The following is a 19,362-nucleotide window of genomic DNA, read 5'->3' as shown; positions in this document are numbered from 1 at the left end:
AGAAACTTCATAACTTAAACGTTTGGATCTTCACCAAGTACTTCAAAAGGCAACAAAGATAAATGTTTGCAACAGATCCAACAAAGAAAACAAGTAAAGATTAAACTAGAAAGCGAATAACGATTGATTTTGCCAATCCGGGCGGTGAAACTGCTATATTACTACGACGAACTGGCTGGAACGGTGGGATGATGACTTCTCCGGTAGACTTCTGGACGTCAAGTGACCAAAGTTGTGGCGAGGAACGAGAAACTGGACAATGTTGAAGACTGATCCCTAGAGAGAATTCTACTAAGTGTAGTGGTTGGACTTTTTCGAACTCAGAACTCCTCTCTCTCTCTCTCCAAGTGGCTTCTTTTATAGGGAGACTTGCCCTTGTTTTTAGGGTAGACTTCCTTCGCAATTTGACTTTTCTGCCCCTTGTTATTGATCATCCCAGCTATCCTTCTTCTCCATCCCGAGCCTTTTTTTCTGGCATGCATCCTGCTCAGTATTGCACCCTTCTTGCGCTCTTTTCACCTGCGTCGTCCGAACTATCTCCTACTGACTTGGATCCCTTAATCCTGCGCACTTAAGCAATTGTTTTGCAGATAATACATGCATTTCACGACATACTGACCAGTAACCAAGGATACGACTTATCAGTGCTATGCAACGCATGTGGAAGTACTTCCCACCAAAAACATCATTATTCAACATCTCCATGTGAGTCTAAATGACAGCAATAGCGGCATCATTTTATGATGCATTATCCAAAATGCAAGAAAATAGCTGCGTCAAACCCTACTACGTCAATGATGTTACTAAAGCAGCATCAATATCATTATCCTTGGGTTTGTCGATCTTTGAAAAAGTTGATTGTCTTCTTATATACTCTCTTCGTTCCAGCTAAAATGACACAATTCTTAATCGACACGAGATTTTAAGAGTTGTTTGTTGATGTGTTTAATTGGAGAAAATGAGGATGTAAGTATTAAACTGAGAAAAAAAGAGTTTAATATTTTAATTAGGGAGAAAAAAAATTAGTAGAGTGTATTAATGTGTCATCTTATTTTGGGGCAAAGTAAAAAAGAAAGTAGAGTAGTATCCAATCCTTCCTAATATAGTGTGCAGTAACACAAATGAAGTTGTCATCGAGAATTTTCCCATGCCTCTTCTCAGAAGGAATTTGGAACTATGGATAAACAAGTTGCATGAGACTGTGAAACCTTGTCGCAATAATAAAAATTGAAGCTCACGATGTAGGATCATATCTTGCACAGTCCTAGTTTGCTCATCTTCTTATCAAATTTCCAAGTTAATATTCCACTGCCACCCTCTAGAGTGTAGGTCAAAATAGTTTGTGGGATGTAAGACAGTTTAAAATAATGGGGTGGGTTGTAGGAATCATTGTTCTGTTTAAAATAAGATATTATATGGGAATTTAGAAAAAATCTTAAACGACTAAATCATTAGTATTTAATTTCAAAATAGCCTAAACCTAATTTTAAAAATTTAGCCAAAATAAAAAACTAGGTATTAATCGAGTTGCCCAATACCTATTAGATTACCTGATACCCGACGTATCCTAAATCCTATTACCCGATTCAGTACCAATCCCATAAAATCGGGTTTTAGATACCTAATACCCTAACAGTGCAGGTAAACCTGATATCTGATATCCATTTTGCCACTCCTAGCAGTGGAGGCAAAAGGGGAAGAGGCACGGGCAATGTAAGAGGCTAGGGATAAGGTGCGGCAATGGCATAGATAAGATGCAGATGAGGCGGTGGTGGAGGAGATGGGGGAAGAGAAGGGAGGCAGCCGCGTTGGAGGCTGCTACATCGATTGGGAAGATAGGGAGAAGGGTTTTTCCTTCTCCTCTGATACGCCCACAATGTAAGCATGCCCCATAGAAGTTTTTCACAATCACAAATTAGGGCTTAAGATTTCTTAGATATTAGATCCTGCAACGACCCATGATGAAAATAATAATGTTTCTAACTTTTGGCCCAAAAATTTGGAAACATCAATCCTATTACAACACAAGGAACCACACCAAAATGCCAAAAATCAAGTCCAAGTATCTCAAGTTCTAGCTAAGATACTTAAACTAAAAAATGGTATAACAATGAAGTGTTAAAAAATGTACTACGTATAATTTTTATGTATGAAACGATAATCCGAGACAACAAGGCTTCTATGTATTAAATACACCAAAGAAGAAATATTATGAAAATAGCTACAGCAAGGTTGTAAAATTAAAAGTCGATTCATAGGTTGAGAAATTAAAATTTGGAAAGAACAAATTCAATAATGTATATTACGAAATTTGGGTTCGTGCAATGAGGGTCTAACAATAACTTGGCCGTGTAGTACAATGTTCCTAGATCTGACCCAATTCCACATTTTTAGATTTGAGTAACCTGGAACCACATTTTCACTCTCTTCCACTTCGTCATATATAGACAGACATCAATCACCAATCGCCTTCTGCTCTACGGCTCTACCTAAACTTGCTTTCTTTGGGCTACAATCCAGTCTAATTTAATGGTTTTTTTCATCTTTTCATATTGTGAGGATTACTAGAATATATATGGAGTAGTTTCAAACAGGCCAGATCGTATAAGCTGCGGCTGAAATTGACACACCCCAACTCAATCATTCGAATCTCCGAGCTATTGGTTAGGGAGGTGAAATGTATTTTACCAACTAAAATCGTTAAAAAGATTACAACATTACACTTTTCTCCTAGTTCAGAGCTCTACTAATAAAATACAACAACTTGTTTCCTTCGCCAGCCTATCCTTCAAACATGTTCTCATAACCATATCCGTACAGAACCTGACCCGAGACTTCCCTTAATAACAGGAATTCGAAAGAAATGCTATATTTTAATCAGTCTGAGGTACCTTTCAATCTTTTACTTCTAACTCGGCATCCACTTGAATGACCACTAGTGTTCTGAAGATCTTGGAGTGGATGGTATTTCAAGGAATCCAGCTCTTCTTCAGCTGCACGACGCCTTTTTTCCCGGAATTGCTGCAATGGAACATGAAGCGAAATCAGTAAATGTTGTACACGGTATACAGCGTCTGTTATAAGGAAGCATCTTATCTTACAATGGCACGTTCAAATGCTGCAATTTGTTGCTTGCAAAGGCTAACCTCCATCTCAAGAGCATTGATCCGAACATGAACAGGCACATTGGTCTGCTGAACCATCTCCCTTTGTCTGCTACGAATCATTTCTGGCTGCCAAACATTTAGTGCAACAGAAGCTCTCCTGATAATATCACAAGTCCAAGGTTGGCTTAAAAGACCAAACTCGAGATACTAAATACTGCGTGCATATCAAATTATCTAAGAACATCGATTTACGAACAAGTTGTAATGCAAAGAGTAAAATGAGTTCAATTAACATTAACCAACAAAATAATCTACCAATCAATTAAGTAGTTCTACTCTTATCAATCCACAGAATCAGAGATCACATCACATCGCATATGCTGTCTTGATTACCTTATCCTATGAAGATTGATAAGCTCACCAAGTGCCTCATTCATCTTCCTTTTCTCCTCCAAAGACCCGAGCTTTATCTCCCGAATTTTCCTCGAATGCACAGCTATTTCGCTCTCGATTCGAAGAACAGCTCTTCTGTGTTCTAGCCGCTTTTTATCTCTATCATTCTTATACCTATCACGATTTTTGCAACCAATCGATTGAAACTACTGCTATTTGATATACCAGATTAATTAATCATCAATTGACCAAATACTCAACAAAACGACCTTTTCGGTTCTAACTACAATATCGAATTCATGAATTTTATCAATCATCTACATATAAAGCTGAAAATTTTACCTAATTTGGTAGAGGTTCTTGGCCTTGCCCCTGGAAATGAAATTATTGGCGGTGGAAGGGAAATCGGAAAGAAGAAGAAGCGACCACAGAGAATCTTCAAAGGCGAGTCGGCGAAATCGGCTGCAGGTGATGGAGAGGCAGCACAAACTCTTATAATCAAGAGTTTTGGTTTCAACACCAATCTCCATTATGCTTCTCCACAAATCGTCTGGAAGCGTCGACATCTTGTTCTAGCTCATCCACAACTCTTCTTTTTTTTTTTTTTTTTTGAGAGAAATCCACAACTCTTTTCACGTTTTCTCCTTCGCTCGACCTTAACATAAGAATTCTCAATTGAGTTTAATTGGGCCGGTTTGTATTAGGCCCAATTATATTATATGGGCCACCACCCTCATTTGTGTCTCAACGAAATGGTATAAAAGTCAACTTCGTATGTCTGGTTTTCTTTTTTACTCGAGGATTCGTTCCATATTGAAAATTCATTTCGCCGATCTTTCACTTGACAACTCATAGAATTAATTTAAATTCTATTGAAAATTCATTATTAATTTAAATTATAAGTTAGTTCATAACATTAAAATTATAATTTGTATATATTTCATTATTAAATCGACATGAATATCCAAATATTCATTCTTTTACTTTTACTTATTCTTATTGTTCAGTATAACTTGATCTTTTTAATTGTTAATCTACATATTTAGTTATACTACTCCATATTTTATTATTAGAAATAAACAGTATGTTGATTAGAGTGTATGAGTCCATTTAATTTGAGCATTAAAAAAGTAACTAAAAGAAAAGGTATTATTTATATTGTCCAGATTTACCTAGTCTCTGTTGTTAAATGTGTTGCATAGAAGCTTTCATTCTAGACATATGTTCTTTGAATAAAAAAAATAGTAAAAGAAAGTGTTAGTATGCCTTGAATTTGTATAGGATTAGGTTTTTTAATTAGGATAGGATTATGTTTTCTAAGCCCAGTCTGTCTAATGTGTGTTTATATATATGGGAGTAGAGCACATAATCTGTATCTGAAAACCGCATTCATAATACAATTTGTTCTCCGTTCTTGTCCGTGGACGTAGCCAACACAAAGTTGGTGAACCACGTAAATTCTGTGTCTATTTACGTTCTTTTGTTTCTCGATTCACAATTGCCCTATTTGTCATAACAAACTGGTATCTAGAGCCTTGTTTTTTCAACTAGGGTTTTGAATTCCGCTGCGAGGGTTTTTTCTGGTGAATCGAGTTGTCTGCTCTGAACGCGAAGGTTGACATATTCACCGGGAGAAATAGTTTTGGTTTATGGCAGATCAAGATGCGATCTCTGCTGAAGCAACTGGGTTTGTGGGAGCCGCTCAAAACAAAGAAGGCTACGGAGGATGATAAGGAGTGGACAACCTTAGACGAAAAGGCCCACTTGACCATCATGTTGAGCCTGTCTGACGATGTATTCATCGAAGTTGCGGACCAGGAGACGGCTGCTGCTCTTTGGGCGAAGTTGGAGAGTCTATACATGACGAAGTCTCTAACCAACAAGTTGCTCTTGAAGCAACATTTGTTTCGGTTACGCACGCAGGAAGGTACGCCCCTTCGGGATCATCTGGAAATTTGAATAAAATTTTGCTAGATTTGCATAATGTTGAAGTTAAAGTAGAAGACGAGGATGCTGCTGTAATTTTGCTTGTGTCTCTGCCTGAATCTTACGAAAATTTTGTTGAGTCTTTTATGACTGGCAAGGAAACTCTTTAGTTGCAGGATGTTCGATCTGCTCTCCACATCACAGAGGATCATCAACAAGCAACGAGTTCAGCCACAGAAGATCTGCCATCGGGATTATCTGTTACGGGTAAAGGACAGAAGAAGCAGAACTCAAAAGGTTCAAAAGGTCCTAAAGGCCCTAAGCCAGATGACATCTGCAGATATTGTAAAGAACCAGGGCATTGGAAGGCTGATTGTCCAAGGATAAAGAATAAATTGGACAAGAAGGAAGATACTAACGGTTTTGCGACCGTGGCAGAAGCTGATGACACAAATTCAGAAGAAGAATTGGCCTTGGTTGTGGATGAATAGCCCCACTGTAATGATGTGTGGATTTTGGATTCTGGAGCGTCATATCATCTCTGTCCTCATAGGGAGTATTTCAACACTTATGAGCAGATAGATGGAGGCAATGTTACCATGACCAACAGTGCTGTCTGCAAGGTGGTTGGCATCGGCTCAATCAGGATTAGGACTCATGACGGGTGGTGCATCCACCTTGAACGATGCTAGGCATGTTCCACAGATGACGAAGAATCTGATATCCCTGAGTACATTTGATAGTAAGGGGTTCAGTTTCAAAGGTGAAGGTGGAGTAATGCGTATTCTGAAAGGTTCGAAGGTGGTTCTGACAGCTTTGAAACGGGGTATCTTGTATGTTCTAAGAGGTTCTATTGTGGAAAATTATGCTGATATTGCATCATCCGAGGTTGCAACCAAGGATATGACCAAGCTGTGGCATATGAGGCTCGGTCATATGGGAGAACGTGGCATGAGAATCATGTCGAATCGTGATTTTCTTTCGGGCCATAAGGTGCAGAAACTTGATTTTTGCGAACACTGTGTGTTGCGGAAGCTTCAACGCAGCAAGTTTCCAAAGAAGGGTGTTCATCGAACGAAGGGGACACTTGACTACATTCATATGGATTGTTGGGGTCCCTCATGTGTTGAGTCTAATGGAGGACACATGTATTTTGTGTCGATGATTGATGACTACTCGACAATGACTTGGGTGTTTATGATGAAACATAAAGGTGAGGCATTCAAGAAGTTCAAAGAGTGTAAGACTCTAATTGAAAACCAGACTAGGAAGAAGATCAAGCGATTGAGAACAGATAACGGTCTGGAATTTTGATCGTCTGAGTTCGATGAGTTCTGTAGGAGTGAAGGGATCGTTCGCCATCACACCGTTAGACATACACCACAATAGAATGGTGTGGTAGAACGCATGAATCAGACGTTGTTGGAGAGAGCAAGATGCATGCTCTTCCAAGCCGGTTTGACTAGGAAGTTTTGGGCAGAGACAGTAAACATGGGCAGAGGCAGTAAACACGGCTTGTTATCTGATCATCCGTGGACCTCACACTGGCATTGACTGCAAGACACCGTACGAGGTATGGTCTGATTCACCTGCAGATTACTCTATGTTGAGAGTTATTGGGAGTACTATTTACTATCATGTGAGTGAAGGTAAATTGGAGCCAAGAGCTAAGAAGGGAGTATTTATTGGTTATGGAAATGGAGTTAAGGGGTACAGAATTTGGTCATCTTCAAAGGGTAGAATTATCCTCAGTCAGAATGTGGTATTTGATGAAAATTCTATGCTTAACTCTATTGTGAAGTCTATTGCTACAGAGGATTTGGATGGTGTTGATGAACAGGTGGAGCTGTAAGTCACTCACGATGTGAGTGAATCACAACTCCAAGGTGGAAAAGATCAACACAATACTGCTGAAGACGCCGATACTTCTAGTTCGGATGTTCATCCACAAGCTCGTCAGAGAAGCATTGCTATTGAAAGAGCTAGGAGGGAAAATGTGAAGCTTCCGTTGAGGTATGGTTTTGAGGATATGATGGAATATGCATTGCAGGTTGCCAATGAGTTCGAAGATGAGCCTTCGGCAGATGAACCACCTACCTACAAGGAAGCTGTTTCGGACAGTGAGCGTGCCAAGTGGCTTGCTGCAACGGAAGAAGAGATATAATCACTTTTGAAGAACCTGACTTGGGAATTGGTTCACGGCCTAAGGGGAGAAAGATTGTCACTTGCAAATGGATTTTCAAGAAGAAGGAAGGCACTACACCAGATGAGGGCATTAGATACAAGGCTCGTCTAGTTGCAAGAGGGTCCACGCAGAAGGAGGGGGTTGACTATAATGAGATTTTCTCACCAGTGGTCAGACACACTTCCATCAGAGTGTTACTTGCGATAGTTGCACATTATGATTTGGAGCTTGAGCAACTAGATGTGAAGACGACTTTCCTACACGGATTGCTTGAGGAGGATATCTACATGACTCAGCCAGAGGGATTTGTGGTTCCGGGCAAGGAGGATTATGTGTGCAAGCTGATGAAGTCCTTGTAGGGACTAAAACAGTCTCCGAGGCAGTGGTATAAGAGGTTTGACAGTTACATGATCAAGCTGGGATTCAGCAGGAGTCCGTATGATTGCTGTGTCTATCACAACAAAGCTGATGATGGTTTTATGGTCTATCTTGTTCTATATGTGGAGGATATGCTCATAGCTGCGAAGTCGAAGTCTGAAGTACAAAAGTTGAAAGCTCATCTTAGTGCTGAGTTTGATATGAAGGATTTGGGTGTTGCGAAGAAAATTTTGGGCATGGAGATTTCTAGAGATAGAGAAAAGAAGAAGCTTTCTCTGTCACAGAAGAGCTACATTGAGAAGATTTTGTCAAGATTTGGCATGTCTGTATCTAAGGCTATTGATAATCCAATGGCACAAACATTCATTTGTCATCTGATCTTGCACCGAAATCCGAAGTTGAGGAGGAGTACATGTCTCGAGTCCCGTACTCTAATGCAGTAGGGAGTTTGATGTACGCCATGGTCTGTACTAGGCCAGATATAGCGCATGTTGTCAGCGTTGTTAGTAGGTTCATGGGAAATCCTGGAAAGGAGCACTGGCAGGCTGTGAAGAGGATTTTTCGTTACTTGAGAGGTACGTCTGATGTTGGTCTCATTTATGGAGGTGATACTCACTGTTTAGTGACTGGTTATTCTTATTCTGACTACGCTGGAGATGTCGATAGTAGAAGATCTATGACTGATTATGTTTTCACTCTTAGTGGTTCTGTTGTTAGTTGGAAAGCAACTTTGCAGGCTGCAGTTACTTTGTCTACTACTGAAGCAGAGTATATGGCTTTGACAGAAGCTGCTAAAGAGGGAATATGGTTGCAAGGGCTAGTTGGTGATCTTGGTTTACATCAAGAGCAAGCTGTTGTGTTATGTGACAGTCAGAGCGCTATTTGTTTAGCCAATGATCAAGTCCATCATGAGAGGACTAAGCAGAGCAAGTTCCAATGATATGTTCACCAAGTCAGTCTCGCAGAGCAAGTTCCAATATTGTTTGGACTTGCTTAATGTCATGAGCTGTTAGTTGCCCGTGGAGGGAAAATCTGAGGCAAAAATGGAGAAGTTTGTTCGTCTGGTGTTATGATGATGCGTCTGCAAGGGAGAATTCAAGTCAAGGTGGAGATTTGTTAGTATGCCTTGAATTTGTATAGGATTAAGTTTCCAATTTGGGATAGGATTATGTTTCCTAGGCCCACTCTGTCTAATGTGTGCCTATATATATGGGAGTAGAGCACATAATCTGTATCTGAAAACCGCATTCATAATACAATTTGTTCTCCGTTCTTGCCCGTGGACGTATCCAACACAACGTTGGTGAACCACGTAAATTCTGTGTCTATTTACATTCTTTTATTTCTCGAATCACAATTGCCCTATTTGTCATAACAAGTAGAATAAGGTAAAAATAAAACTCAATAATAAAATATAAGAAAAAAAGGCTTATCTCTTTCTATTTTTTCTTGCCTCTTGTAGAGTTTTCAAGTGGTTTGGGCTCAGGCCGGCCGCAGGCCTGCCTATATTGAGGCCCAGACCGGCCATAGCTCATGTCTGATCCGAGCTGAGTTAGGTCGGACTTTTATTAATTTTGCTAGGTCTGGCCTAGCCTAGGCCCACTCGACAAGTGGGCCAGGTTTGGGCTGGGCTGTGCTTTGTTTAAATTTTTTATGTCTATACTTTAAAAGATATGTTAAAAATATTATATGCAAAAATAAAATATATAACTCGTATTTATATTTCATTTAACCAAATATACACTTAAATAATACTAGAATGTTTAAGTTAATTTAATAGTATTAACATTATTTTTCATGTTCTTTATTATATCCAAAAAGTAAGTGCATAACAAAAGGAAGAACACATATTGTGTTTTGTTAGTAGATGATAGCATATGAGTTAGTTGTATTTTTAAAATTAGACGTATATGAACTAACTAACAAATTTAAAAAATTCTATCACTATTCATCAAATATTGATATTTGAATATGTAATATTGTTAAAGATAAACTTTAGAACCATATTTTTTACATCTTAGATAAATAATATATAAGAAAATAAATTAGATATAGTCACGATTGAATGTTGCATTCATGATTTGATTGAGAACTTGTGTAGATATGAGACTATTACTTTTTTAGTCCATTTGAATACATCCAATAAATTGGAACGATATAAAAAAGATTAACATGTCACATGCACAAGATGCCATACATGAATAGAGAAAATTCCAATGGTGATTAATTATTTAATTACATTAAAAAATACTGATTATATAAGGTGGACTTCTGATTGGCCTAGGCTGACCTGGGCCGGTCCTGGGCTAGGCTGGGCTTCATATGGTTTTGGGCCTGGGGCGGGTCTGAGTTTGCAAAATGGTCCGAGCCCATTTCAACCAATGAGCCCCGCCTAGGCTCGCTTCGTTTCGCTGATGGGCTGGCCCATACCGAGCCTGGGCGAGGCTGGCCCGGTCCAATTGACAACTCCCTTGGTGACCTCAAAGAATATATAGAATAGTCTAAAATTAATTGCTACTTGCTAGATTTGCTAATTTCATTGCATTAGCATTAAATGCTTGTGTTTTTATTAATATTAATTTTTATGGTTGTGTACATTAGGATGGTTTAGTATCACTCTAAAATAAATGAGTAATTTTAATTTAAGCATTTTCACTTCTCTCTATATTTATATTCCCTCCGTTTTATAAAACTGGACACTATTTTTATTATATTCTCTCTTTAAGACTTTCGTCACATCATAAGTGAAACCGTTCTTTTGAGCATGAGATTTAAGAAAATGATATTTAAAAATTTAAGTGAGAAAAAGTAAAGTATAATAGAGAATAAAGTAGAGAAGTGAAGAAAATAAACAAGAGAGAGGAAATATAAGGAAAATGACTCATTTTAGGTAAGACAATCCAAAAAGGGATGATAATGCTTATATAATATTTTTCTCTCTAATGAGACGAATCTCTTTCTCCACTAAGTTATCATTTGGTTGCCATGATTCATTATATATAATTATACATCTAGACATAAAGATGTAGGATTACATTAGTTAAAGACAATGGTTATAACTTAGAGTATGCACAATGACATTCCTAAGTTAAGGAATGTCGTACGCTATTTATGTTTCTCACCTCACTTTTATCCAATTTTTTACTCTCTCCGTCCATCATGAGTCTTATTTTTTGGCGGCACGAGTTTTAAGAAATGTTAAAAAAATTGAGTGGAAAAAAGTTAGTGGAATATGAGTCTCACTCATAGGGTCCTATTCTAATGCTTATAGCACCCTAATCCAAAATCAAGACTAAATCTCCACCATTAGATTTAAAAATGAGTGGATGAGATTAAAGCTCACAAATCTCAATAAATAGTAGACAAAATATCAACAAAAGGGTAATATCATCATTATGTTATCATATGATCATTTTCGTGGGTGTTTTTTTATATCAACATTATGTATTACAAATATCAACAATATGACATTAGAATATCAATACAAGGACAAGAAAATATCAACACATTTTTATTGAGATTGGACATGTATAATATTGAGATTTTGCCTACAATATATTGAGATTTTTTGTTGCATTTGTTGATAAAAACTGCTTATCAACATGTACGAAAATTGAAATATAATTTATCAAATTTCATCACCCAAATATCGTCGGAACATATGCAATTGCTATCTCGTTGGAATCCTTATTAAATTATCTTTAATTTGATATATTTTTTGCGAAAAAATAATTTAAATTGAGAGAGTTACGTAAATTTAAAGATTTGAGATGATTTTGAGGAGAGAGAAAGTAGTTAGTTATAATTACTACGTATAGGATTTGACATTAATACCCTTTTTATTTAATTAATAATTAGTTAAATTTAAAATATATTACACTTGACATTATATTAACCACAAGATCTTCTAATCTAATGGTTGAAAATTGGTCTCAATTTGAGATTGATAATTAGTTAGCAATTGATTACATCCCCTCACTCATATATTAATTTTAAATGAAATGTGAGTAGAATGAATTAGTGGATTATGAGACTTTATTACCATTTAGAGTAAAAATGAACCGGACTCCTATTCACGGACAGAGAGAATATTTCATTATTTAACAAAGGAACAACATATCCAACAATCCATTCCTTCCTTAACCAATCATGAGTCCCACAATTATGAGATAAAAATTTTCAAATAACTTTTCCTTTCTATCTCTTCCATTTTTTAAAATCAATTATGTATTAAAATTCGTGCCTATCCAAAAATTTTCAATATTAATGAAGAAGTAATTACTTTATCCATTTTCTGCTAATAGAATTTTTTTTTATTTTTAGAACGTTCCAATAAAATAGAATCATTTTCATTTTTTCTAAATAATTATATTTTCTTTCTCTTATTTTATTTTATTTTATTTTATTATCTATTCATATTTTAACTTATTCATTTCAGTTAACATTATACATATTTATCTATTTTTTTAATCTTTGTAGTAAAAAGAAACGCATGTATTAAAGCCGAACGGAGAATTTATTTCCTTAAAAATACCTTAGAAGTAGCAAAGCAACTCCTTTCCAAAAAATAACAATAAAATAAATAAAGAGGACTAGCAGGTAGCTTGATTCATCTTGGTGGCCATGCATGAATCAAGGAGGCTATACGCCCTCCTCACCCATCTCTTCCATTCCCTCAAATTCGGATTTCATTTCCTTCACCATCATACAATCGAATTATCAACAAAATTTTCCAAAATCCACACTCACTCAAGAATATGCAACCCCAAATTTATTTATCTTCACCACTCCAAAAGGTAGCTTTAATCGATCTTCGTTTCTGGAACAATGATGATTGAATTTTCAGGGGCTTCTATTTATAGATAGGCATGCCCCGTTGCCCTTTGTATCGTCATTCTCTCCCTCCAAAAAACATGCATGCTTACGGTTTCCTCCATCTGTTTCCCATCACCAAATACTTATGTCTTCCCTCTCTTCTTCACATTACCAGTTTTGGCATTTTTTTTGTTAATATTTGAGTTCCGGTGTGATTCGTTTCCCTTAACATATATAAGGTGAATAACATTCCTTTGTTTCGCGTTTCTTTTAACTTTTCTACTCAAATTTGCGTTTGTATATGAATGTAACTATTCATGCATGGATGATTTGATAATGCCTTTTCGTATATATTGTCGTTTACCATGGAGATTTATCACTTTATAACTTAAAAGAGTGGTTCGAAATTCGTAAAAATGTGATATGGTGCGATGAGAGGATGTCTAAATCTTCACCACGAGAAAAAAACAGTATTCGAAACTCCTTTTTTGTGCCTATGTTGAAGCGTGTCGATGCAAATCAATTCCAGTACAAAATAGGTGTTTTTGAGAAAGTTGTGTTCCATCCTAAGGGTAGTGCATTCACCAATGATGAAGTTTCTACAAGTTATGCCATTGCTAACCTTTTAGATTGATAAATCAAGTCTGGAAATTAGTCTTTTTTTTGTTCCAATAGTATTTTCAGGTTGAAGTTTCCCTGATAATGCAAATTTTTGTTTCCATCTTAGTTATATGAAATAGAGTGCATTAACGACTAATCAATCTTTTATCGCTATCTTCTCAGGAAGACGTCCACAATCAAAGATTTTAGTGGACCTGGGAGGACACTATGTCTATTTCAATAAAGGATTTGGATCCTGCTTTACAAGGGGCAGGACATAAAGCGTATCCTGATTCTATAAAATCGGACTTTCTTGTATATTACCACGAAATATTTATTGCAGTGTTTGATCATTTCTGTCAGCTAAAGTAGAGTCTGTTATATGGCTTATTAGAATTTTATACAGCAGAAGTAATATATATCTATATTCAATCATTCTGTGATTATGTTTTGTTTATATCAGTGTGTACTCGTCCTTGTTTCCTTGACTTCATATAGAGGGATTGAGATTTGGCGAATCGAAAATTTTCAACCTGTTGCAGTCTCACAATCTTCACATGGAAAATTTTTCACTGGTGATTCTTATGTGATTCTAAAGGTAACTTTTGATTTTTAGTTTCTAGTAGAAAGATACTTGGAAGAGGCTACTGAAATTGTATGTTCCTAACTCTGTCTCCTTTCCGTAGACAACTGCCTTGAAGAGTGGCGCCCTTCGTCATGACCTTCACTATTGGCTGGGTAAAGAAACTAGCCAGGATGAAGCTGGTGTGGCTGCCATCAAGACGGTCGAGCTAGATGCAGCACTTGGTGGGCGTGCTGTTCAGTATCGTGAAGTACAAGGCCAAGAATCGGAGAAGTTCCTTTCCTATTTTAAGCCATGTATAATCCCTCAACAAGGTGGATTCTCCTCAGGTTTTAAGCATGTTGAGGCTGAAGAGCATCCGAACCGCTTGTATGTGTGTAAAGGAAAACATGTCGTTAATGTGAACGAGGCAAGTAGAACTGTTGTTCATTGTACTCATGGTTCTGTTATTAGTTCTTTTATCTAACATCACCTTTTTGTCGACAGGTGCCTTTTGCTCGGTCGTCTCTAAATCACGATGACATCTTCGTTTTAGATACAGCGTCTAAAATATTTCAGTTCAATGGCTCCAACTCTTCGATTCAAGAGAGGGCTAAAGCACTGGAAGTTGTTCAGCATATAAAAGATACTTATCATGATGGGAAATGTGAAATAGCAGCTGTTGGTAACTATGCTACTACTTGCATCCTTTTCCTCTACCATTATTTGGCCAAGTTTGCCAACACATCTGCCTTGTTTATTTACTACAGAAGATGGAAAGTTAATGGCTGATGCTGCGGCCGGAGAATTTTGGAATATCTTCGGTGGCTTTGCTCCACTTCCGAGGAAAGTATACAGCGCACCCAAGAGCCCTCGTATTGTTCATCCTAAGCTTTTCTGGTATGTACTTTTCCAAGAATGCACAACACCATTGATCTGTGATGATTTTAACATGTAAGCTGATAACGTCTCTAATGTTGAAGCATTGAGAAAGGAGAGGCGATACCCGTTCAGACTGATTCATTAGCAAAGGAGTTGTTGGACTCAAATAAATGTTATCTTCTCGATTGCGTGATGGAAGTATTTGTTTGGGTGGGCAAAAGTACTTCTCTTGAGGACCGGAAAACTCTGAGCAGCACGGTTCATGTAAATATCACTGCTTCAGCTACCTAAGACTTCATCTTCTTGATATAGGAACTCAATGTTGTGTTTCATTTTGTAGGAATTACTGCAAAAGCTAAACAGGCCTGAGGCTCAAACAGTTCGCATAATGGAGGGCTTTGAGACAGTGATGTTCAAAGGAAAGTTTGATTCGTGGTCTGATTCAACCGCCCCCACAAATCAGGACGCGAAAGGAAAGGTAGCAGGTCAGTAATATATGCATCAGATTATAACATTCTTCATTTTATGTATATTAGAATTTTGTAATCGAGATTCGTTTCTGTAGTTTACTAAGTTTTTTTTATCGATTTCAATGGTTTTTAGAACTTCTAAAACGCCAAGGAGTGAATGTGAGGGGTCTTGTGAAAGCAGAAGATCCCCAAGAAGACGAACCTCAAACATATATAGACTGCACAGGCGATCTACAGGTGATCGTAAACAGCTCCTATACTTTTTCACTTGATGTTACGAGAAAAAGGTCAAACAGATTTCTTAAATAAAGTTTCTAATATCGCTATATGAATTTTCACTTCTCAGGTTTGGAGCGTTAATGGTAACCAGAAGACGATTCTTGAAGGACCTTCTCAGTCGCAGTTTTACAGTGGTGATTGCTATATCTTCCAATATTCTTATCCTGGGGAAGATAGAGAGGAATATCTTATAGGGACATGGTTTGGAAATAAAAGTGTTGAGGTGATCTTCAGTTGCTTAATTTTATTAAGTAAATCATACTATTAAAGAGATACTGACCATGATATTCATTCTCTATAGGAAGACAGGGTAGCAGCAAGTGCACAGGCTACCAAGATGGTTGAGAATATGAAGTTCTTCCCGGCTCAGGCATATTACGTCGACAACATCATTCTGTTATCTGTGAACTCTAATTTTCCTATCTCCGTATTTACAATGTTGTATTTATCTAGGCTCGCATTTGTGAAGGATTCGAGCCAGTCCAGTTCTTTGCCATTTTCCAGAGCTTCATAATCTTCAAGGTTCGGGTTAAAATAAGTACTACAAATAAGCACTTTCTAAATTTCTTTCAATGGCTGTTGATAAAAATATCTACACATCACCAGGGTGGTCTTAGCGCAGGATACAAGAACAGCCTTGCGCAGAAAGGACTAGAAGACGATACATACTCAGAGGAAGGACTTGCGTTGTTTCGTATTCAAGGGACAGGACCTGATAATATGCAAGCAATACAAGTAGACCCTGTAAGTCGAGTTGAAACATTTTTTCCAGTAAAACTAAGCCCTTCACTTCCGGTATTCGGTTGATTCAGGTGTGCTCGTCGTTGAATTCCTCCTACTGTTACATACTAAACAGTGGTTCCTCGACTTTGACCTGGCTGGGAAGTAACACGACCACAGATGAGCAGGAGCTTGCGGAGAGGTGGCTCGATATTTTGAAGGTCTGATACTTGTTGATCAAATATCATTTCCCACAATTTGAAATGCAGATGTGATGATACTTTTCTTCATAGCCATCTTTAATAGGATTGTAAAATGTGGCATGACTCCTCGTTACTCATCCTGCGATTGTTACCATTTTTTCAGCCGGACGTGCAGCCTAGATTTCAACGAGAAGGTGCAGAATCTGAGCAGTTTTGGGGTCTGATTGGTGGAAAAAAATCGGAGTATCCAAAGCAGAAAATAACAAGAGTGGCTGAAGGAGACCCTCATCTGTTCTCATGCACTACATCCAATGGCATGGCATAATATTTGTTTCTGATTTGATTATATACATTTTCTCATAAACATGATGAATCCAACTAACTGGTTTCTTTTGTCATTTGTGATCACATCTTTACAGGAGATCTGAAGGTATTTTCATGGATAATACATCTGAAATCCACTTTGTTTATTGTAAAAGAGAAAAAAATGAGTTGTGATTCCCTTTTTCAGGTGGATGAGGTGTACAATTTCGACCAGGACGATCTTATGACTGAAGATATATTCTTCGTGGATTGCCACTCCGACATTTATGTCTGGATCGGGCAAATGGTCGAAACGAAAAATAAGACAAATGCTTTAAATCTAGGGGAGGTATGCTTAAAGCCTTGTGGTACTTTGTTGGGGAGTAAAACAGATTTTCTAATAACCTCTGGTTTGTTTCCGTGTGCAGAAATTTCTTGAGCGTGACATTCTTGGCGAAAAAATATCAAAGCAAGCCCCTATATATATCATTACAGAAGGGAACGAGCCTGCATTTTTCACACGTTTCTTCACTTGGGACTCGAGAAAATGTGCAGTGAGTTCAGCTCTCTCGTTGGGAAATCTTTCGATTTATTGATGAATAGTCATTACCTACTTTGTTCACAGATGCATGGTAACTCTTTCCAAAGAAGAATGGCTATAGTCAAACACGGTGGAACTCCACCGGTGGAAGTAAGTTTCTACTATTTCTTTGAATGATATCATTTGAGCAAGTCTTTCATTCCTCAACTCTGTTCTTGTTGATAGGTTGACAACTATCTTAACTTGATTACTGACAACTATGTCAACAACCTACGTTATACGTTATAGATGTCAACACGAAGAAACTTGTATGTGTAGTTAACATACGTATGTCTTCTGTTCACATCTATATTTACATGCCAATAGAACACATACGTATGTCAACTACATTAGTTGAAATATAAATGTCTTCGTGTTGATATCCGCAATGTAAGTTGTTGTCAGTTTTCAAATTAAGATAGTTATGAGTTGATCATATCCCCCTCAACTCTTATTTATATATGTATGGTAGAAACCAAGAAGGAGAATACCTGTCGGGATGGGTGGGAGATCCGGTGCACCAGAAAAAGCGCAGCAACGGTCCAGGAGCCTGTCTGTGGCCCCAGAGAGAAACCGCGTACGAGGAAGATCTCCAGCATTCAACGCTCTAGCATCAACATTCGAGAGTTCTAATGCAAGAAACCTCTCAACTCCTCCTCCTATGGTAAACAAGCTCTACCCAAAATCGGTCGAGATTCCAGATGCAACCATCCAGAGATCAGCAGCCATAGCAGCACTCACTAAAGGTTTTGAGAAACCTGGACCCGCTCGCCAGCTCATCTTCCCTCGCTCCATTAGAGGTATGTTTTCTTCTCAAATCAACAACCCTGCGAGGTTCCAACAAATGTGGTACAAACCAAGCATGAAAACTCAGCCCAAAAGACTAGCTTATTATACCCCATACCAGTTGTTTTCACAACCGATGTGGGACATTGAGTCCATAACAAGATGCTTGTTATGGAGCAGGCCGCGACGTCCCCAAGCCTAGAGGTGAAACACATAGCATAGATGAGGAAACGAAGGAAGATGAAGGTGAAGACGAAGGACTCCCAACGCATCCTTATGATCGCCTCAGAACAAATTCCACTGATCCGGCTCCAGACATTGATGCCACTAGGCGAGAGGTACGAACGTGTTTATGGATTATGTTTTTGCAATGAAAGATGATTTGATGGTTTGTGTTTGGTGCAGGCATATTTGTCAACAGAAGATTTCAAGTCGAAATTCGGGATGAGCAAGAGTGCTTTCAACAAGTTGCCGAAATGGAAACAGAATAAGATAAAGACAGCTCTAGAATTGTTCTGAAACCTCCTAGCTGCTACAGCATTGCCTGCAGATAAGATAACAGAGTGTGCATGGAAGTCTCTAGAAGAATTCCATACCTTCAACTTCATCAGATGCTTAGGAATCTTTTTTCTTTGTTTTAATTCTGTGATAGATTTCTTGATATATAACAGTTTTGTTTTAGGGTGCAAAAAGGCTGGAAGTGTGTACAGCAATGTAAAACCACTCCATTCATTAGTTGGCTAGTTAATAAAATTTCCAATGACAAATTTAAATTCAATAAAAAGTTAATACAAGGTCTATAATAAAGTTTCTACAAGTATCATTACCAAAAGACGGTTTTTAGGGAGCACGGTGTTTAGTATGCATTGTAAAGTGCTTGAAATATGGCCGATGAATGTCATGGATTATTTAAATTATTGAGCAGTGCTTTATCAATGTTTTCTTCTTTTTGTTCCGAGCACTTGGTGCTCAATAATAATTTCATCCTACTTCCGTCCACAAGTTTCACCATTTTGGGCCGTCCACCAAAATTAGTCAAATTCTATGATGGAAAGTTATAAACCAATACTAACCATACACATCATTCTAAATATGGACCATACAATCCACTAACACTATTTTCACTATGTTTTCCCTCTCTCTCTTTCTCTCTCTCATTTTATCAATTTTAAA

The 19,362-nt window shown here is 37.7% G+C and overlaps 2 protein-coding genes across 4 annotated transcripts; one reads left to right on the top strand and one right to left on the bottom strand.

Moving 5' to 3' along the window:
* Positions 1-38: 38 nt before the first annotated feature.
* Positions 39-4,128, bottom strand: LOC125191251 (F-box family protein). Of its 3 annotated transcripts, none has more exons than XM_089057973.1 (5): positions 3,843-4,081; positions 3,501-3,674; positions 3,102-3,264; positions 2,892-3,021; positions 39-563 (listed from the first exon to the last, which is right to left on the bottom strand). In XM_089057973.1, the coding sequence occupies exons 1-5, from the start codon at positions 4,064-4,066 to the stop codon at positions 541-543; spliced, it is 714 nt and encodes a 237-aa protein (XP_088914099.1). In that variant the 5' UTR covers positions 4,067-4,081; the 3' UTR covers positions 39-540. The 3 variants fall into 3 exon arrangements, with proteins under 3 accessions (XP_088914099.1, XP_047944723.1, XP_088914098.1); XM_048088766.2 differs by having other exon boundaries at positions 41-570; positions 3,843-4,128; XM_089057972.1 differs by lacking the exon at positions 39-563 and adding an exon at positions 2,665-2,823.
* A 9,457-nt stretch (positions 4,129-13,585) lies between these two features.
* On the top strand, positions 13,586-19,006 carry LOC125191201 (villin-4-like). The gene is made up of 21 exons (XM_048088710.2): positions 13,586-13,688; positions 13,903-14,002; positions 14,091-14,396; positions 14,474-14,651; positions 14,737-14,866; positions 14,950-15,112; positions 15,189-15,333; positions 15,452-15,555; positions 15,665-15,820; positions 15,899-15,967; positions 16,051-16,119; positions 16,204-16,341; positions 16,410-16,538; positions 16,684-16,834; positions 16,940-16,950; positions 17,032-17,172; positions 17,252-17,377; positions 17,449-17,514; positions 17,876-18,203; positions 18,370-18,527; positions 18,595-19,006. The coding sequence occupies exons 1-21, from the start codon at positions 13,633-13,635 to the stop codon at positions 18,706-18,708; spliced, it is 2,838 nt and encodes a 945-aa protein (XP_047944667.1). The 5' UTR covers positions 13,586-13,632; the 3' UTR covers positions 18,709-19,006.
* Positions 19,007-19,362: the final 356 nt, after the last annotated feature.

Source organism: Salvia hispanica, chromosome 5 (assembly GCF_029641045.1).
Source record: "Salvia hispanica isolate PSC_SH4W2 chromosome 5, Shi_PSC_v1, whole genome shotgun sequence".
Taxonomy (NCBI): Eukaryota; Viridiplantae; Streptophyta; class Magnoliopsida; order Lamiales; family Lamiaceae; genus Salvia; species Salvia hispanica.
The sequence above is the reverse complement of the archived record's forward strand: the minus strand, read 5'-3'. Positions and strand labels throughout refer to the sequence as shown.

Excerpts from the sequence above, each read along its gene's own strand:
- LOC125191251 (XM_048088766.2), bottom strand. The coding sequence starts at position 4,066 with ATGTCGACGCTTCCAGACGATTTGTGGAGAAGCATAATGGAGATTGGT. Across the intron at positions 3,022-3,101 it reads CAGCATTTGAACGTGCCATT|CAATTCCGGGAAAAAAGGCG; the intron begins GTAAGATAAGAT and ends GTTCCATTGCAG. Across the intron at positions 571-2,891 it reads TAGAAGTAAAAGATTGAAAG|TGCGCAGGATTAAGGGATCC; the intron begins GTACCTCAGACT and ends CAATTGCTTAAG.
- LOC125191201 (XM_048088710.2), top strand. The coding sequence starts at position 13,633 with ATGTCTATTTCAATAAAGGATTTGGATCCTGCTTTACAAGGGGCAGGA. Across the intron at positions 15,113-15,188 it reads CTCTGAGCAGCACGGTTCAT|GAATTACTGCAAAAGCTAAA; the intron begins GTAAATATCACT and ends TTCATTTTGTAG. Across the intron at positions 15,821-15,898 it reads TTGGAAATAAAAGTGTTGAG|GAAGACAGGGTAGCAGCAAG; the intron begins GTGATCTTCAGT and ends CATTCTCTATAG.